We start from the raw sequence: 21,101 nt of genomic DNA on the forward strand, positions 1-21,101 counted from the left end.
TAGCCAACACCCTGGTAATGGCCCCACGACTCTGCTGGAGACAGAAGAGATTCAGGTGCACGCCAAGCGAGAGGACTGGGCCTCCTCACAAGGACAAGGGAGGATGTTATTTTTACTGTCTGCCATCAACAGTGGAAGGAATGGGGAGTGTTTGCTCAGGCCCCCCACTCAGCAAACGCCTAACCACATGCTTAACCCCTGAATGACACTAATGGGAGTGAAGCATGTGCTCCAAGTTGAGCCGGTGGTTAAGTGCTGTGCTGATTTCGGGACCTGAAGACACTAGAGTGATTAGGGGTGGGAGGAGGGTGGCTAGACCAACAGATCCCCTTGAAACAAGTTTTCTAATGCAATCAATACAAGGTCCTACAAGGATTCCCTAAATGTATCCATGCTGCAAAACGCTCTGATAACTTCTCTGGTGCCGCGTGGACATTCAGAGCACATCTAGAACCAGAAAAGGGTGACACCATATGGCCCTGTGGGTATAAACAGAGCAGCCTCGTGGTCCAATGAAAATCCACAGCAAGCAACACATCAAAGCTCACAGCTCTACAAAGGGCTACAACATGCAACACTGAAGGAGTGAACTCTACACCGTTCTCTTGCTTTCTTTCAGCAGATTTGCCATTGCTTACCTGCCAAAACCTTTTCAAAGTAACGAGGGAAGATATACCCAAATCCCCGCTAGATGCACGAGAGCGCACCTTGGATAAATGTAACACAGATCCCGAGCTGTCAGCTCATCTTTCCCCAGCATATTTCCACCTGTCTATGTGAGGCACATCTGTGACTTTCTGGCAATTCGCTTAGGGCAGCGTGGGAGAGTCCAAGCTTCCAAGCCAGCCTTCTGCCTTTGTTACTTTCAGTGCGTGCTTTCCCTCGACATTTTTATATATACGATATCTTCTTGCCCTCGTAGTTTTGGAGACGGTAGATCATGTGTGTCCATCCCTAACTATCATCAAAGGAAAGGAGTACTTGTGGCACCTTAGAGACTAACCAATTTATTTGAGCATGAGCTTTCGTGAGCTACAGCTCACTTCATCGGATGCATACCGTGGAAACTGCAGCAGACTTTATATACACACAGAGATCATAAAACAATACCTCCTCCCACCCCACTGTCCTGCTGGTAATAGCTTATCTAAAGTGATCATCAAGTTGGGCCATTTCCAGCACAAATCCAGGTTTTCTCACCCTCCACCACCCCCCCCCCCACCCACAAACTCACTCTCCTCCTGGTAATAGCCCATCCCCTACATGGGCTATTACCAGGAGGAGAGTGAGTTTGTGGGTGGGGGGGGGGTGGTGGAGGGTGAGAAAACCTGGATTTGTGCTGGAAATGGCCCAACTTGATGATCACTTTAGATAAGCTATTACCAGCAGGACAGTGGGGTGGGAGGAGGTATTGTTTTATGATCTCTGTGTGTATATAAAGTCTGCTGCAGTTTCCACGGTATGCATCCGATGAAGTGAGCTGTAGCTCACGAAAGCTCATGCTCAAATAAATTGGTTAGTCTCTAAGGTGCCACAAGTACTCCTTTTCTTTTTGTGAATACAGACTAACATGGCTGTTACTCTGAAACCTATCATCAAAGGGAAAATGCTTACAAGAGCCCTGGGGGCTGTGAGGTGCATCGAGGGTTGGGGAGATGCTATAGATAAAAGGGTAAAGAAGGAGAGCAAAATCTTCTCCTCTCCATCAAAACCATTTATTTCCGTGGGTAGCGTATGTGGCCTAGGTATGCCATACGCGTCCCAGTAGAGGAGATCTGTAAATAGTTAGTCGAGTCCCCAATACCATGTTTTTCAGCACCCCATGAGCTTTATTGTTTCCAATACAATGAAAAGAGCTGAGTCCCCAGGACAGAGCCAGAGAGAACGTGCAGTATTCTTCAGGGTCTGAGCAGACACCATGGTGTGGTCCTATAGTGAAGATAGATTTTGGAGCTTTGGAAGATGCCAAGTCATCACTGTAGCAGGGAGGTTTTACCTTCATGAGTCTGGATAGTCAGCTGTTAATATCCACCTCTGTCCCTCAGCCTGTCACCAGCACAGGTGCATGGTTCACTCTCCAACCACAGTCCCGAGTGCTCACTCTCTCTCAATAGATCCCCTTCACTCTCTTGTTCTCTGGATCGAATGGTGACTTGGTATGGGCTGTGGCAGGATAGGTAGCTCCCATCCTCTCCAGCATGTATTCACCACTCTTCACAAACTCCAGGGAGACCTGCAGTGGGGACAGGACAGAGACATTGATATATGGGCTCCCCCACATTTCTCTCTCACTTAAACAAGCGAGGCAGCGTTTCACGGTCATGCCCCAGAACATTGCTGTGCTGCGATAGTGTGTTTGGAGGCTTGCTATCAACTCCTGTGTGGAAGGCCAGGAGTGCTAAGAGGATTGGGCTGTGCCATCTTTTGCTTCTAAGTTGCTGGTTCAACTCCAGTCTGGATTGATAATGTCCAAAAGCCATTATTGTCTCTCACCTGTTAGGTGGTAAGAGTTGGTGATCTCAACCCAGGTCTCCATGCCAGAACTGCTGGTTGTCTGCCTAGCAGTTACAGCAGAAGGGTCAGGGAGCCATGGGGAACGGACACTCCTCTCAAGGCATAGTGTGGAAGAAGCTGGAAGTGCCTAGGCTACGGACACAGGACTAGAGGAGTGATTTCTTTTGCCAGGTCCGGTGCTGCTCGCATTCCTTCCCAGAGAGCTCCAAAAGGGAAGGAATGTAGATTTTAAAAGCACCGGGTCTTTTTTCCCCACAGAATCTAAAGCAAAGTGAATTTACAACCAGGCAAAACAATGAAAGTCAAATTGAGTTCCACTCCAGAGCAGCTGGGTAACCACAGAGCATATTATGGGTATAACCTCCTGGAGACAAACCTATTAGAAAAGCAGGTTCCCCAGCTGCTCCCCACCTGGCTGGATTGCATTGAACACGAGGAGAGAACATGCATAACCCCCGCACTGGAGATCCTGGTGTGGACGAGGGCCACTCGCCTGGCCCGGCACTGGCTGATGTAACGAGACACTTGTGTTATGTTTGTTGTATCTGTTCGGAAGCATTTCCTGATGGGTTTGAAAATCCCTGGCGGTGGTGTGCACTAGCCAACCAAAGGGCAACAGACCCCGCAGTGCACATTACTTTACCTAGGGGCGCTTAGTCCTGCTAGCTCAGAGAACACTCCAGTGTTCGAGAGTTACAGCTGTAGTGCCTGGGCTGCGGCCTTGCCCTGCTGTTCACCTCCTCTGCCTCTGCAACCCCATCCGCAGTGGTGGGGTTGTCACATGAGGGTGCAGGGGGAGCCTTGATTCTCAGGTGAAGAGCTTCCGACACAAGGAAGGACACAGAGACACAGCCAGCCACTCACTGGGTTCCATTCCTAGCATTGCTGCAGGCTCATTGTGCCGCTATGAGCTGGTCATTTCCCCTCGCTGTGCCCCAGTTTACTCATCTGTAAGACGAAGGGAACAATACTCCCTGGCAGGGAGGTATTCACAAAGCACTTTGAGATCTTTGGATGAAAAGGTGCTATGGAGCTGCAAATTACAAATATTACATACAGACGTATAGCTGTAAATAAAGCTGGAAGATACTGGCTTGTGTGTGTACACCGCTGCCCTCCACTGGATAGAATCAGACCTGCTCCAATTTGTGTCATATGCCCTATACTGCTACAAGCTAATGGAGAGCTTGTGCTAATGGAATAGCTTGCCCATTTGGAGCCAGAAGATATGGATTGTATCCTCCCTTGCATCCATGGTGTGCAGCATTGTAGCCATCGTGAAAATTCAAAGAGGCTATGGGTTTATTCCAGTACACCCTGCAAATCACAGGTGCGCACAAGAGCCAGCAACACTGCCTTGTAAACTGGAACTGTTAGCACTATGCAATGCCTACAGGTTTAACAGCATCACTAGTAGGCTGAACGAGTGGCCAGGGCAGGATGGGGCTAATGGAGTCCTAGCGACAATGACCAAGAAAAGAGAGTTTCTAGTATACATTTCCAGCTCTCGATTGGCTGGGGCAGTGCTGGAGGGGTCTTAGGTTTGCCCGGTGATCTGGGGAGGACATTGGCACGGCAGGGCCAGGAGTTATTTTTTCTCTCCTGCAGATGCCAGTCTCTAGAGGGCACACTGAGAATGGGTGTGATGGCTGGGGCTGAGGAGATGAGGAGAGCTCGCATGCTATCAAGTCTGCAGTGCCTCCAGGAGGAAGAAACTTGGACCCAGCATAGAACGCACAGCCACACCTCGCTGGTCCCAGAGCTGCAGCATGGAAAGAATCCAGCTGAAAGGTCTCCTGCCGTCCTGCTTGAGGGCAGCTGATCTGCGCTGGCATCCATCAACGTGTCACACTGCACAGCGCGCACATGCAAAACTCCCCGCTTCCTCCTGCAGTGGCAATTACCATGGAAATCAGGCAGGAGTTATCCTACCGAGCAGAGGGATAAAAGCTATACGTTAACATCTGCTCAGTGAACTATGCCTTTCTGCAGGAGGCCTTCGAGCTGGTGCCCCCGACTGAAGTCAGCGCTTGCCGCACAATGGAAACTGACAAGGTTGGGGGCCTGTAAAGAGAGACCACCTGTATGAAGTGCCTTGCTGATTGCCAGGCCTGATCGCTTTAATTGGGGGTTAATGTCACCTGAAAAGGCCCTCGAGGAGAAGAGGGGGCAGGAGTCTTTTTGAAAATGACTTTGCTGGTGCTGCCAAATGAAACGATTCTTTATGGTGTGTGGTTGAATGGGGAGAGCGGACCAACCGGGTTGCCTGGTGGGTTCTAGCTCAATGCTTGTTTGTCTCTCCAGGTCTTTATGCACAGGAGGGGCCAGTCCTCTCCTCACATACACCCTGGCCACCTCGTGGGCTTCACTAAAGATCCCTACTTTAGTTTCAGGGAGGAATGAGAAGGCTCATGGTGATGGTGGGAAGAGAAGAGGAGTGAGAAGTTACAGGCAGGAGAAAACCAAATGAAAGAGGAAGAAAAGGAAGCCAAGTTAAGTGAACAGAGCATTTATTGTAGAGATGGGCCAAAGTGGAATCATTTATCAGAATCCCAGCGGCTGAATGCCGTCTGGATCCGAACCGTGGCTAGCTTAGATTCTGGCTGCATGTGCACTTCCCAAGGCGCTTGAGCGGTTAACTCAACAGCACTGGGCAAAGTGGCTCCGAGCTCTGGCATGCAGATGTACTCTGCTTTCTCTTCCACTCACTTTTCCCTGCACTAGGAGGAGAACTGGCTGTTAAAGGGAAAACAACTTGCCCAAAGACTAATTTCTCCCTACTGTTACTCACACCTTCTTGTCAACTGTGAGCTGTAGCTCACGAAAGCTCATGCTCAAATAAATTGGTTAGTCTCTAAGGTGCCACAAGTACTCCTTTTCTTTTTGTGAATACAGACTAACACGGCTGTTACTCTGAAACCTGTCTATAATGAGCCACTCTCTTACCACTTCAAAAGTTATTTTTCCTCCCTTGGTATCCTGCTGTTAATTGATTTATCTCGTTACACTGACCTCACACTTGGTAAAGCAACCTCCCATCCTTTCATGTATTTATACCTGCTCCTGTATTTTCACTCCTTGCATCTGGTGAAGTGGATTCTAACCCATGAAAGCTTATGTCCAAATAAATTTGTTAGTCTCTAAGGTGCTACAAGGACTCCTCGTTATTTTTGCTGACACAGACTAACACGGCTACCACTCTGAAACTTGCCCAAGGCAGCTCTCCTGGAAGCCTGCACAGTCTCAAGACCTGACAAAGAGGCAGCGATACATCACTTCTACGAGAAAAAAGCAGCTCCTGAGACTCTTACCAGCTTCAAACCTGAGGCTTAACTCACACCCACTTGAGAGTTTAGCACAAGCTTTATCGACTTTGGCCTCAGAAAACTGATATTTTCCTACGATGTTTATTGTTGGTGCTGTAATAATTTGCAACTTCTGCCTGGGGTGAAAAGTCCCCCCATTGCCAGCAGCAATGGTGAAAATTAGCACCAGACGAACTGATGAGTTTTTGCAAAAATTCTTGTATAGTCACCAGAGCCTATTTCTCAGGCTCCTTCCCCGCTGTACCAACAGCTGCTGCTAAGTGAGTTTGTTTGACCAGACATATTTAGGCATTGTGAGAGCTTGTCATAATATGATGTGTCGAAATATCACCGTGTGGCATCGAAGTGTCATCATGTCATGATGCCTGGAAGCAAGGAGAACGGGTTGGAGGCCTATTACTACATTTTCATTATAACAGGCTGAAAAGTAGAATGGCCCAGTGGGCAGATTGTTTGCTATGACTCAGGAGACATGGGTTCAATTCCCTTCTCCACCAAAGAATTGCTGTACGACCATAGGCAAGTTTACTAGCCTCTTTGTGTCTCAGGTTCCCATCTGTAAAATGGGGATAATAGCACTGCCATGCCTGACAGGGTGATGTGAGGATAACTGCATTAAAGGTGTGAGGTGTGAACTACAATAGCAGGGGCTGTATAAGCCTTTCCTTACATATATACTAACGAGAAAAAAAGGGGAGTCAAATTCTGTTCTCACCAACATAGCTAACACTGGCAAGTGATGACGCATTGTTGCAACTCACATTGTAGCTTGCACCTGACTTCAACAGGGTGCTGGAATGTAACGGAGAGCAGCTTGATATTTTTTAGAATAATTTTCATTTCACTAATGGGCCCCTTCTTGAAAAGTGCAAGTCTTTGGGAATCCTTTATCTCAACCGAGGCTTAGTTTGGCTTCCTTAAACACAACTCAAGCAGATGTTTTTGTTCCATATTTCTTCCACAGTCAGCTCTGTCCCTAAGTGCCTGGCTGGAATACCCAATGTGGCACTTTTCCCCATTCTCCACTACAGTTGCTCTGCCTGTCTGCCCAGAATTGTGCAATATGGTTTCACACCAACATTGCAGACTCCAATATAATGAGATAAAAAGCAAACAAACGCCTTCTGGGGCAGCTTTCTAATCTCTGATTCACCACTTCTGGTCCCTCTCTCTGTTGGAAGCATTCACACTCCTTTTAATGCTGCCTCTCTGTCAAGGTCAACAGTGTCTGGGTGGGAGGAAGGAGCAGACCTGAACAGCAGCAATGTGTATTAACTCTACACATCTCCCACCACTAAGCCACTCCCTCTGTTTGCCCCATCTACACTGTATTCATTTTAAAGCTACAGCCCAGGGCCTTTAAAATTCCACCTCTGCTACAGGGGATTTGGCTGGAGAACATTGAGTTCCTGTGTAAAAGAAACTTCCTTTCCACAGAATAGGTGGAATGCAAAGACTTGAGGAATGTATTTTTACTCTGGGCTTCTAGCAGGTACCTGGGACCATGTTCCTAAGTTTTTTCCCCCCCTACTTTCTCCTCTACTAGTGGCAACCCAGCAAAAGGCAATGCCTCATCAGGATCCCCCTCTAATTCACAGGGAACACAATGACTGCAAAGGGCAGAGCACACTGAGAGAACGGAGCTGTGATTTTTCCATAGAGATATGATCCCACATTATTTGCGCTCTCTCTCTCTCTCTCTCACACACACACACACACAGAGTCATCAGCCCGTGGGGCTCAACCATCAGGCATGAAGCAGAGTGTCAGAATTCTTTTCCCCTAACCCTTTTGATGTCAAGGCTCCATCTGCTCCAGGTGCCTGTCACATTATGAGATGCCGGGAGAGTGAATGGATGGGGCTGGAAAACTCCCTGTCATCAGCAACAGGAGTCTGTTCACTGCACCAGGCTGCCCTCTTCTAGGCTCAGGAGGGAAGGAAGGAAGGATACTCCTTGATGAGAAACAATAGGCAGGGGAAAGATATTGTTTTGGGAATAGGAAAGCAACTAACTGGACCATAAAAATCGCATGGCTCAGGAGCCCAGCACTGTTGTTGCCACAGGATGAAAAATCAAGGTGATCTAAAACCAACCAGCAATTTATGAGCTTTTTTTTTTTGCCTGCTCTGTGTATGAGGTTAAGTTGGTTCCTGGGGATTTTATTTTTAGTCCTCCCACCCCAAAACGCCCTCATATAAGTGTAATTATCTCTCTGTCTATAGCACATGGGTTAATTAGAGTCCCCCTCCCCCATGAGGCTATTCAGGTTAAGTGCCTGATGTGTTCCTATTAGACACAAGTTCCTAGGATCAAATTAGAGCGAATACATTGTTGCAGTTAACGTTCTAGCTTGCACCTGTGACTGAGTCTGGAGACGGAGCTGTGCAAAAGAACAGCATGGGAGTCACTAGAGAGAAAGCTGTTCGTTGCTAAACTGCTGCAATCTCTCACTCTTTGGAATCTCTTCGCTGTGGTTATACAAGATAAGAACTTTGTGAAGAGACAGAGGGGACCTTGCAATCCTTCAGTCCCCAGATTAGTGTTTGCGCTCTCTCTTTAAAGATTAGTGTGTGTGAGGTTTTAAATAAAATCAATGTTACGCTCTCTCCCCCTGCAAATCTTCTGACTCAGAGAATGAAACACAGCATTCTCCACACATGGATGTGAATTCTCCCTGCATAATTCTGCCCCTCTCTGTCGTTGTGTCTTTCTGCTTCTCCTCCCTGCATCCTGCACTCTTCCAGCACTGTCAACCTCAACACACCGTTTGTCCGAGTCTCAAGGACTCCTCCTTCCAAGCTGCTCCATACACCCAAAACATGTTTCTTGAGCTAGGTTACTACTCTCTCTCTATTCATGCGCCCCCTGAAGTCCCATCTCTCCCCAGACACTGAGAACTAGAGCAGTGCCAATAACAGATATTTTGGATCACTGACCCTTCCAAAAAATGTAAAATCATTTCAATTCAACCTGCCATGGACATTTTCTGTAATTTTCAGTGAACCAGAAAGGTTGGAAAAAAATAGTAATTCGGGTCAAATGAAACATTTTGTTTCTTTCTTTCTTTCTTTTAAACTTTAAACATGTTTTAAAAATAAAACTGAAGTAAACGTTGAAAAGAAAAGTGATTTCAAATCAAAATATTGAAATGTTTTGTTTTGAAATGGTCAGAATGATGCATTTAGATTTTTGGGAGGGGATTTATTTTCTAATGAGACAACTTGGTGACTTTGCAACTAATTCCTAGAGTCACAGAATCATAAGGCTAGAAGGGACTGCAAGCTCAGCCACCCTGCAGCCATTTGGATGTAGTTCTAGGTATAGCGATGTGTAATTTGGGGCTGCTAACACAGCTTGACATGACATGGGGGCCCGGGAGGCACCATGTTCCCTATACTCACTGGTCCTCCATCAGGGTTCCGGATGTACCCGTAGGCAATGGTTTTGTTGATGGCAAAGCCAAAATCTGCCCTCCGGATGTGCCCGACTACTTTGCCGTTTCTCCAGATGGCCTCCAGTCCAAACATAGGCACCTTCCTGCAGGACCAGAGCAGAGCAGACCTTTAGCAAACAGCAGCCCAGCAGGGCAGTTCCCTGCCACTCTTGGGGTTTTACCCAGCGGAGTTGCTAGAGAAAATCAAGGAGTTAAAGGTGCTGACCACAGGAACACATTGTGCAGGTAGGCAGGCTCTGTGCTAGCTTCCTAAACAGTACTCTGCCAATAATCTCCCACCCCCTGTTATTCCAGTCCTGGGCTTCCACACAAAGCCTTGCACCAGTCTCTAACCTCTGGCACTCCACTATTCCAGGCTGTAACCTACACAGCTCTGCCAGTGCATGTTAACCCTGACATGTTACCCCAAGGATTACATTCCTCGGCCACACACACAGCTCTGACAGTGTGCCTCAGTCCTGACTTGCAATATCCCCTGCTATTTTGGTTGGAACCAGATAACCCCACCCATTTTCACACGGTAGAAGTTTGATCAGATAAAACAAGAGCGGAGGAAATGGCAGAGGGAGTTTGTGGCTGAGCTCCGAGTTGGTGTGTGGGGCAGAATCTTCTTTCTGGTTAAAGTTGGATCACAAGGACCAGGGTGACTGTTGTATTTAATACACCCAGGCAGAGCTCACCGATGCACAGCCCAGCCCAGGGGCGGTCATACTTACTCATCAATGGTGAAGCAGACCAGGCGCCGGCGGACTCCCGATGCTTTCTGTGTCTCCAGAGCTTCCCGTCCAAGGAAGGGAATGCTGGACTTGAGTTTACAAGTGAAGGCCAGGCCTGCTTCTAGGGGGGTGTCGTCAGGACGCAGATCCGCATGCCAGTGCCTGTACCCTGCAGAGAAAGACAGACCCATCATGGGTCTCCCCGTCTGTTCCCGCCTTTCTCCCCAGATACAACAAGGCCTGGGAGAGCCAGGGTGAGGAGAACGAAGCACTTGAACCCCCAAGTGCTCGGTCCGGCCCTGCTCCACCCTTGGCTAGTTCAGGGCCAGTGAGATGAAAAGCAGCTCCTCTGTCACACTCCTCTCTTGCTGCAGCATTCCCCCCTGCAGCTTCAGGAGAAGGCAGCAGCCCGTCGGTCCCAATCCTCTGGTGCTCCATTCCTGCACTGGCCCTGGGAATGGAGGAGGAACAGCCAAAGGTGGCTTGAGACATCTCTGGCCTCACTGAATTCTTGGAGCCTGCCTGGACCCCGGAGTAAGTTAGAGCAACCACTGGGTTGCTCCAAGTTACAGTCACGCTGCTGATGGCTCCCTGATGGCTGTGAGCAGCTGGGAATAGCTGGAACTCAGTGTGCTCCAACCACGTTCTCACTTCTTCGAAGAGTGCCCCAGAACACCCCCCCATCCACCTCCACTCAGGAACTGCAGGGTTATTTACATGTGGTTATTTACACTCTTCTCCCCCATGAAAAACATCTCCCACCCACCACAAACCCTGCCTTCCCCCCCCACAGAGTACTTCCTAGACCCCACCTCCCTCTGGAGTATTTTACCCCCTCACATTCACCAGCCCCCCTCAGGAGTACCTCACCCCTCCTGTGGAGCACCTCGTCTCCATCAGCCCTAAAAGAAACACAAGGCTCTAGTAGAACTGGTTGAAATGTTTCCATCAAGAAGTGATGTGGGGGGGAGGGGGGTAGAAACATCTTTTTTGTCAAAATAGACATTTCCACAGGACATTGCCATTTTCCACAATTATTTTTATGGGGTGGGTGTTGATTTTCCAGCTCAAACCTGACATTTTTTAACAAGACAAAACTGTTTGGTTTTTTTTTTAACACAAAAACTAAACATGTGGGTAAATTCCCCATTTCTTGAGCACCTCTAGGCACTAGGTCACTCATCAAGGGCAATGGATGAATCTACAGGTTGGCAGGCCCAGGATGGAAAAGCCCTTGGAGCTCGACGTGTTTCTCTGAATTCTTTGGCCATCTGCAAAGCTGGGCCGGAAGTCTCCTAGGTGGGGGCTTGCTCTGGAGATTTTAGCTACTTACTGCTTTCCATTTGGCCAGAAAATGGCCTCTGGTGGGTATTTTGGTGCCTCTGGTCCGCGGCCTGGGGCAGAGGCAGAAAAACGATGCGGGATGGGGAAGGAAACTGGAACATCCCTCTGATTTTATTCAGATGGGCTCCTCCAACCCTACAGCCAGCCTTGGTTTTAGCTCTCGGAGTCAAGCAGGGACACTTTGTGCCACTCAAACAGCCACAGGAGAAATGAGCTGCAGGGGAGGACGTTGGGAACAAAACTGGAGCGCTCAGGGGAAAGCAGAGAAAACAACTCCATTCCAGTGGAGGGTCATGAATAAACACACCGAACAAACTGGCTATCAGGGACCAGCAAAGCAAGAAACATCAATATCCTCTGTGTGTGGGTGTAGGGTTGTGTGTGGGTGTGGGTGTTCACGTGCGTGAAGGGAGGCTGGAGGTTTGAGCCACCGAAAAGACACCTGAGCATGAGGTGGAAATACAGGATAGGCTTATTAGCCTGGGCGCCCTATTCCTCACTGCTGGCGGGATGTTGGAGGCGCTGAGGGGTAAGGTAGAGGTCTGGGACTCCGAAGAACGGAGTTCAATAGCTAGCTCTGCTACAGGTTGTGTGTGCGCCACCCTGGGTGCGACACTTCCTCTCTCTGCGCCTCTGCTCTGGGACATGGCGTGGCTCTCTCCCTCCCGGGCAAGGGGGCAGGGAGGCTAAATCCATCAACGTCTAGGAGGACTTGGGGACTGGGGCGAGGAGGGAGGTACAAGGAGCTGGAGATGAGTGACCCGTACAGAGTCAATGGGCGTTGCTTGTTTCCTGTGAGGGAAGAATGGCCCACTTGAGTTTTTCATGTTCCTTTTTCCTGGTGTAAATCCCCAAAGTCTAACAGGTTTTTAACCCATTTTGGAGGTGGCCAGGGAGCTAGAACTCTATGGAACTTAATCCTGACTCAGATTAAAGTTCTCCTGAAGGCAGATGACCCCTCCTCAGAGGTTTCCCCTTTCCCAAAGCCTCACTTTGTGCCAGGAGATTTTTAGTGGACTCACCTAAGGAGGGTTCAATCCATCTAGGAGCATCAATCTCTCAAAGTGACTCATTCTAACAATCCTTTCCCTCAGGCCCTTTCTGTTTTAACGGCTAAATGCTAAGAGAAGAGGCCACTGAAATAACCCCACACATCCCTCCTCCCTTTGTTTTTGGTTCTTAACTGATGACAGGCCAGTAAGCTTAGTTAAAACATACACCCTTAATACAAGACCAATGTTTAGGGAGAACTCAGTGAGGAGCTGGGTCACCCGAGCTGCATGGTCCACCCCTAGTTATCAACCCTTTACAGTGGGGTGCACTGCCCTGTCCCTGAAGCTGGAAAACCCCTGGCCATGGATGGGGGAATAAAGTTACCTGGCTTCTCCCTGGATCACTGTGCAAAGTGTTGGGGGCAGCTGGATCTCCCTGAAGGAGACGGGTGTGATGGGGTTGGGGAGTTTGGAAGGAGTTCCGGCTATGCATCTGAATTCCTGGGGGTGTTATTTGAACCAAGCCCAAACTCAAACTTTCCAAGACCTGCCCAAGACAAAGGCAGAGGGACAGATGGCAGGAAGTCCACCATCTTTCTTTGCTTGCCTCATGTGCATTGTCCCCACCAGGTGACAGCAGAGCAACACATGCTAGTACAGGTGAAAAGCAAGTTCGCCTGAGAAACCTTTCTCAATGCTGAGGGAGTCGATGGCTCTGTACCCGGCGTTGGTAATGCCGTGCCCGGCACCTGCCTTCATCACAGCCCGGTAAACCCGCACACAGTCCTGCTTGGGCACATGGAGCTCCCAGCCCATCTCACCCACAAACGACAGTCTCATGGCTCGTACCTGTGAAACACAAAAGATCAAAATCATTGGCCTTGTTGTTTCCTTTTATTCAAGGACTCTAGAGTGGGGCAGTGTGGTCCAGGGGATAGGTCCAGGGCTGGGAATCATAGAATCATAGAATCATAGAATATCAGGGTTGGAAGGGACCCCAGAAGGTCATCTAGTCCAACCCCCTGCTCGAAGCAGGACCAATTCCCAGTTAAATCATCCCAGCCAGGGCTTTGTCAAGCCTGACCTTAAAAACCTCTAAGGAAGGAGATTCTACCACCTCCCTAGGTAACGCATTCCAGTGTTTCACCACCCTCTTAGTGAAAAAGTTTTTCCTAATATCCAATCTAAACCTCCCCCACTGCAGCTTGAGACCATTACTCCTCGTTCTGTCATCTGCTACCATTGAGAACAGTCTAGAGCCATCCTCTTTGGAACCCCCTTTCAGGTAGTTGAAAGCAGCTATCAAATCCCCCCTCATTCTTCTCTTCTGCAGGCTAAACAATCCCAGCTCCCTCAGCCTCTCCTCATAACTCATGTGTTCCAGACCCCTAATCATTTTTGTTGCCCTTCGCTGGACTCTCTCCAATTTATCCACATCCTTCTTGAAGTGTGGGGCCCAAAACTGGACACAGTACTCCAGATGAGGCCTCACCAATGTCGAATAGAGGGGAACGATCACGTCCCTCGATCTGCTCGCTGTGCCCCTACTTATACATCCCAAAATGCCATTGGCCTTCTTGGCAACAAGGGCACACTGCTGACTCATATCCAGCTTCTCGTCCACTGTCACCCCTAGGTCCTTTTCCGCAGAACTGCTGCCTAGCCATTCGGTCCCTAGTCTGTAGCTGTGCATTGGGTTCTTCCGTCCTAAGTGCAGGACCCTTCACTTATCCTTATTGAACCTCATCAGATTTCTTTTGGCCCAATCCTCCAATTTGTCTAGGTCCTTCTGTATCCTATCCCTCCCCTCCAGCGTATCTACCACTCCTCCCAGTTTAGTATCATCCGCAAATTTGCTGAGGGTGCAATCCACACCATCCTCCAGATCATTTATGAAGATATTGAACAAAACCGGCCCCAGGACCGACCCTTGGGGCACTCCACTTGATACCGGCTGCCAACTAGACATGGAGCCATTGATAACTACCCGTTGAGCCCGACAATCTAGCCAGCTTTCTACCCACCTTGTAGTGCATTCATCCAGCCCATACTTCCTTAACTTGCTGACAAGAATACTGTGGGAGACCGTGTCAAAAGCTTTGCTAAAGTCAAGAAACAATACATCCACTGCTTTCCCTTCATCCACAGAACCAGTAATCTCATCATAAAAGGCGATTAGATTAGTCAGGCATGACCTTCCCTTGGTGAATCCATGCTGGCTGTTCCTGATCACTTTCCTCTCATGCAAGTGCTTCAGGATTGATTCTTTGAGGACCTGCTCCATGATTTTTCCAGGGACTGAAGTGAGGCTGACTGGCCTGTAGTTCCCAGGAATCAGAATACCTGGTTCTATTTGCAGCTCTGCCAGTGACCTGCTGTGTATGTGGATGAGTCATTTACTATTCTGTGCCTCAGTTGTCTCATCTGTGCAATGTCACTTACCCTCCTTTGAGATGGCCAGGTGAAAAGAGCTAAGTAGTGTACTGATCACTTCTTGTGAAAGTCTTTGGACAGCACTCTCTTGGGATCAGTCCTATTTATATAAAACCTGTTTCCTCTCATCTCTTTATTCTTCCTAGTTCTTTATTACTGGAGACATTTGGGTGAAACAGGTATCTTTCTTTCTATATCTTTTGTTCATCAGCTCCTAATGCTTATTGTTCCTGGAAGACACAATCTTTGGATCATGAGGCCACAACTGACCACTGAATAAATGATGAGCTCAGACCTTAAACCTTTCGTTGTATTCCCTCCAAACCAGTTAATCTACAACACACAAAGCATATTCATCAAATGACAGATTTGCTATTACAATCAAAACATTTTCTGCTGTATCACCTTTGGCTGTTGACCAAATCCTATTCTATAAGCTAAGCAAGGCTGGGTCTGTCCTGTTGGATAGGAATATTCATCAACAAACAGTTCTGTTGTAGCCTTCAGTGTGGGGCTTTGTGCCCATCTAATGGCTAATCTATATAACAAAAAAGAGCCTACTACAGCTGCCAGCTGAGGGAGTCACTCCTTAAATGCTAGAGCAGGGGTGGGCAAACTATGGCCCGGGGTCACATCCGGCCCCTCAGACGTTTTAATCAAGCCCTCAAGCTCCTGCTGGGGAGCAGGGTCAGGGGCTTGCCCCGCTCCGCGCAGCTCCTAGAATCAGCAACACATCCCCACTCTGGCTCCTACATGTGGGGGCAGCCAAAGGGCTCTGCACATTGCCCCCGCCCCAAGCACTGCCCCTGCAGCTCCCATTTGCCAGCAAATGGGACCAATGGGAGCTGCAGGGGCGACGCCTGGGGAAGGGGACAGTGTGCAGAGCTGCCTGGCCGCACCTCCGTGTAGGAGGCAGAGGGGGGGACTCATAGACTCATAGACATTAAGGTCAGAAGGGACCATTATGATCATCTAGTCTGACCTCCTGCACAAGACATGCTGCTGCTTCCAAAAGATGCTTGAAATAAGCGCTGCCTGGAGTCTGCACCCTTCACCCCTTCCCACGCCCCAACCCCTTGCCCCAGCCCTAATTCCCCTCCTGCCCTCCAAACCCCTTGGTCCCACCCTTCTTCATCCCAGAGCCCGCACCCCCAGCCAGAGCCCTCACCCGCCCCCACCCGCACCCCTGCCCCAGCCTGGAGCCCCCTCCTGCACTCTGAACTCCTCATTTCTGGCCCCACCCCAGAACCTGCACCCCCATCTGGAGCCCTCACCCACCACCTGTATCTCAACCTCCAATTTCACGAGCATTCATGGCCCACAATACAATTTCCATACCCAGATGTGGCCCTTGGGCCAAAAGGTTTGCCCACCCGTGCTAGAGGCTTATAGTGAAGTCCTAGTTTCAAATCCTACTGGTGTGCTGGCTATTCAGTATTGGAGGCACTTCTCCACACTGAGGAAGTCCTGAAGCAACCATCCAGCGAGGTCTTTGGGGAAGCCGTGCTTCTGGAGGAACCATGTAGCAGAGGAGCTGTAAAAGTAAAGTTCTCCTGGCCCCTACAAACTCCATGGCTCTCCATGCCAGATGAAACCAGAAGAAAGGTGCTGAGAAATGTAAGTCATATGCATGTGTCCAAACAGTCTGGACACGTTTTCGGTGCTACGAAACAAGGTTTATTTTGGTCCGGGATCTGTTGCTTTGCAGGCAGGATGGGGGAGTTTCCTTTCATCACTTTCAGCGCCACAAGCAATTTAGAGAGAAATGTCAGGCGGATCCTGGCACCAAGCCTTGCATGGAGAATCAATTTAACGTAAGATCGGTCACCTAACAGTGCTCCTTCTTGAGGAGGGAGTGTGCATTTGGTGCAGGGACTCAAGGGTAGCCAAGGTAATTCCCCCTGCAGGTCAGGAACACGGTAACCGAGGCAACCAAGATTATTCAGAAAGGTTAATTTTTAGGCCAGTTTTGCTGTCAAATTAGTTTGACTGCCTCTCCCTTTTTTTGGCTCATGCATTTCAAAGGGCATTTCTGTTATTTATGTGTAGCCCTGGGGACAGTGCATGGAAAGGGCAGCCTTTGAACAAGCCTTATCTTTTCTAACAGCTATTTGTTTTCCACATGTTCCCCACTCTGTACAAGCTCCTTAATCAGCCACCCAGAAAGAGATTAAAGCCTGATGCATGCAGCTGCATGACAACTAAGGTCTAGTGCACCAGGCACAGGGCTTTGAGTCAGAACCCTTAGGTTCAATTTGCCACTGGACAAGTTGTACCGCCTCTCCGTGCCTCAGTTTACCCATCTGTATAATTGGGCTGATTATTCCTTACTTACCAATTTGTAATGTGATTTGTGACCTGTGGCGGAAAAGCATTGGACAAGCATAAAGGGACCAGCAAATCGACAAAGCTCCATGCTACCCCCATTTTACAGATGGGTAAACTGAGGCATAGAGAACTGAACTGCTCTGCCCACGGACAAACAGTGAGCTTGTGGGACTGTGATGAATTGAACCCAGGAGTCCTGACTCCTAGCCCTATCCTTCTATGGACCTACATCCATTTACACTAGCTGATGATCAGTCTTGAAGCATTATTTTTGTTGCCAAAATTAGCTCGATGAGAGGAAATGCTGTGACTTCACCAGAACTATGCAAAGAAAAACAGCAAAGATGTTTACTAAGTTACACTGGTGAATGTAGGAGGTGGTTCGTCTTTTCCTTCCCCTTTCCTCCCGCCTCCTCCCCATTTTGTGCAAAACATGAAACAGGCAGATCCTGCTCTCTCCATATCCAGCTCACAGCCGGGGTTTATTAGCTTGGGTTCTCTCTGTCTCAGAGGTGCTGGAACTTGGTTCTACATGTGCAGGGCTGTAAGAACGGCCCCTGTCTCCAGCCCAGCTGCACTTCCCCCTTAGGACTGAGATGGGCTTGCATGTGACTCTCAACAATATCCCACTTACTGGCTGTTGAGCCCTCAGACAGCTTGTTAGGCTGTGTTCCCAAAACTTTCCAGGGTGGCTGTGGCCAGACCCAGCCTGGACACCTTCCCCCAGTCTTTCCCCTTTAATCTTAGCTGTGTTGCTCTTCAGTTACTAAATTTCGTTTCAATCCTTTCTTCCAGCAGGCATCCCACTATGTACTCCACCCCCACCTGCCCAGGAGGCTGAGCCAATGCAGATTCATTCTTTGTCCTGCATGGTCTTTGTTTCACCCAGCCATTCTAAGGGCACCTGACTAGCCCTAAAGCCCCTCTGCTGGGAGACCAGGCCTATGCATGGCCTGCCCTGCATGATGGCAGGCTGGCTAGTGTGCTCCCATAGGGCTGAGGCCAATGTCACCCCATCAGCTGGCCTCAAGGGGCCTGAACCAACTCCTATTAAAATCAACGGCAAGACCCCCTCTTGACTTCATCCTCCCCACTAATGCATCCTCACTGAATCTCCAGAGAGTCTATGGACCAGCTCTCCATTCTCTGCGGCGTTCTTTTATTCAACGGGACATGCCAGAGCTGTAAGATTTTGTCCCAGATCCAAACCGCACCAAAGTTCTGATGCATTTGGATCCATGGCTCATGCTCTTGTAACAAGTTGCCCATCGTACGAGTGGGCAGGCAGCCCTGTGCTCAGAACAGTGTGCTCCTTGCGTCTCCTCTAAGGGGCTGGGGATGGATAATGTGCTGATTTTGTTTTCCACCTTTCTGACCCACTTTGCAACCCTAATGGAAGTGAAAATGTATTATTCCATTTCAGAGACCTCAGCGAGCGAAAGGATCCCAGCAAAGACAGGGAGGGAGAAGCAAACAGAATGATGGTGGGGAAATGCAAACACAAAACCAAATGTGCTGCCAGAATGATGAGGGCTTGATTCCTTTAAGAAATACTCATTGACGGGGGCTAACTCAAAGGCCCCTGAAGTTAAGGATAAGTTCAAGGGCCTGTGTGCTTTAAAATGAGCTGGAGCCCTGTGGACTGCTCCCTAAGAACATCTTCTCTGTGGGAATCTCCAACTGCTTTGCAGCACCCCTGGGGAGTCAGGATGTGCTATCTCCATTGTGCAGATGAAAATACAGAGGTCAGGCGACTTCCCCAAAGTTACATGGTGACTAGCACTAGAATATGGAACTTCTAGGCACTAAGCAACCATAGATCATTGAAATGTAGGGCTAGAAGGGGCCACAAGAAGTCACCAAGTCCAGGCCCCTGCGCTGAGGCAGGACCAAGTATACCTAGACCATGCCTGACAGGTGTTTAGTTAACTTGGTCTTAAAAAGGATAGGGATTCCACAACCTGTTCCCATACTTAATGACCCTTAGAGTTAGAAAGTTTTTGCTAATATCCAACCTAACTCTCTCTTGCTGCAAAATAAGCAGCTCTGAGAGCAGACACCTGGTTTCCTTTCACTGGCCTCTGCTCCCATGCTCTTTCGTAAGGCTGGATACTGTTCCAATGGACACTTGTTTACCCTTGGTGCTTAGATACACCTGCAACCCTTAAACAGCATTTGCCAGCTGCCTAAGTTGATGGGAAAACATGACTTCAGCAGTTGCAGCAGAGGGAAGACTGAATGCTGAGGAAACGTCACCTAAATTTCTCGGGTGAGACTGGAATGTTTTGCGGCAATCACTGTCCCATGGTGACAGATGAATCCTAGAAATAGGATTATACAGACGGACATGCATGGGACTAGACCGACACACACACACACAGATGTGTATGAGGCCAGACAGGCACGCAGACGTGTCTGGGGCTAGACAGACAGACAACTTAAAGTAACCCTGGGAAAGTCAGCATCAAGGGAACACATCAGGATGCTAGGTTTCAGAGTAACAGCCGTGTTAGTCTGTATTCGCAAAAAGAAAAGGAGTACTTGTGGCACCTTAGAGACTAACCAATTTATTTGAGCATGAGCTTTCGTGAGCTACAGCTCACTTCATTAGGATGCTGCGTCAAGAACAACCAAGGGAGAACTGTACTGTACTTCTGCAGTGAAGCAAGCACAGCTATGCTGCATAGGGAGGGACTTGTAGACACTCAGAGCCTGATTGCAGGGAAAGCTTTGGGGCCTCACAGAAGACACTGATCTTGCCGTGGGTGCCACCCGGTGTTGCCCAGTCCTCTTAGCCTATCAGGCTCAGGACTAGCCTAGATCCCCTTTCAACTCCTTTTATTAAAACGCCTGGAATAAGCACACAGCTGCCTGATTTCTCTTTCATCTGCTGGGTATGAAACACTCACAGCCCTCCCTAGACGCTCCACAATGGTGCAGAGAAGTAAAGCTTTCTGGTGAGCAGTTCCTCTGCCCGCCCAGTCCCCTGGGTTCTACACCAGACCGCATCAGCACTCTGCAAACTTTACTGAAGTCTCCTTAATCATTAACAGCAGCATGAGCCTCTGGCTGTGCTCCAGCATCTGGATAGGTTTGGCCCACGGTGCAGACTTGAGCTAAAAGCATCTCAGGCCAAATGCAGGGAGAAGTTCATGCATTGGAAGGGAAGAGCCTGCCACAGAGGGGGTGAGGGTAGTTTTTGTAGTCATGCAGTGGATTTGGGGGAAAGGGAGTTCAAAAGCCCATGGGCACTAGAGGAAACTTGGATTTTGGACCAGGAGACTTAGCCATGCATAGGGACTGATTCTGCACTCACTGGGAGACTTACCATCCAATGTACTGGGAGGAAGAAAAGGCCCCTGAAAAGGACATTAAGGGTGAGTAGGGAGGTTGAGCCATATCTCTATCAGAATGCAGTGCCCGGCCGCTGTTTTCCTTATTGATTTTAAAGGAGAACAAGATAGAGCGAGGGGTTCTGTAGAGGTCAACCAGCAGGCTCCTGCCCTGTGAGCTGCCTCAGCTCCCCGAATACTCTGCTAGATCATGAAGGGAAGAGGTGGGGAGGGAGACTATGACAACAGAGACACACCTATGGAGGTGAAGGTCAGTGGGAGGGCAAACAGAGGAGATTTAGACAATTCCATCCACCCTTCAGTTTCATCAAGATAGGGGAGCCATCATCACTTCCTGTCATAAACAGCTGCATAATGTTGTGGCGAGCTCTTGCTTCCGCCCCAGAGATAAAGGTAATTGAAATGCAGCTATTTCCCCAGGGTCTGAACCTAAGAGGTTTCTAGATCTTGTTGACTTCAACGCCTGTCGACTTCAGCATGAGCTTAAGGCATTTGCTGAGCACCTCCCAGGGGAAGCTCAGCATCTGGCATGATCCATCCCAAAGCACATTGGGAACCTGCTGTATTAATGCAAGATATTATGAATACTACACAAAGTACATCAGAACAGCTGAAATCAGAGCGAATACCACTGGAAAG

General features: G+C 48.9%; 1 protein-coding gene across 1 annotated transcript in view; it reads right to left on the reverse strand.

The window, feature by feature from the left end:
* Window positions 1-1,808: 1,808 nt before the first annotated feature.
* Window positions 1,809-21,101, reverse strand: part of SARDH (sarcosine dehydrogenase) — a 101,153-nt gene continuing 81,860 nt past the window's right edge. Inside the window, exons 18-21 of the mRNA XM_048823258.2 lie at window positions 13,035-13,197; window positions 10,013-10,181; window positions 9,244-9,379; window positions 1,809-2,233 (exon numbers count right to left, since the gene is read on the reverse strand). Coding sequence (XP_048679215.1) covers window positions 2,108-2,233; window positions 9,244-9,379; window positions 10,013-10,181; window positions 13,035-13,197 — 594 coding nt within the window. The 3' untranslated portion in view covers window positions 1,809-2,107. The remainder of the gene's footprint in view (window positions 2,234-9,243; window positions 9,380-10,012; window positions 10,182-13,034; window positions 13,198-21,101) is intronic.

This window comes from Caretta caretta, chromosome 16 (genome assembly GCF_965140235.1).
Source record: "Caretta caretta isolate rCarCar2 chromosome 16, rCarCar1.hap1, whole genome shotgun sequence".
Classification (NCBI taxonomy): Eukaryota; Metazoa; Chordata; order Testudines; family Cheloniidae; genus Caretta; species Caretta caretta.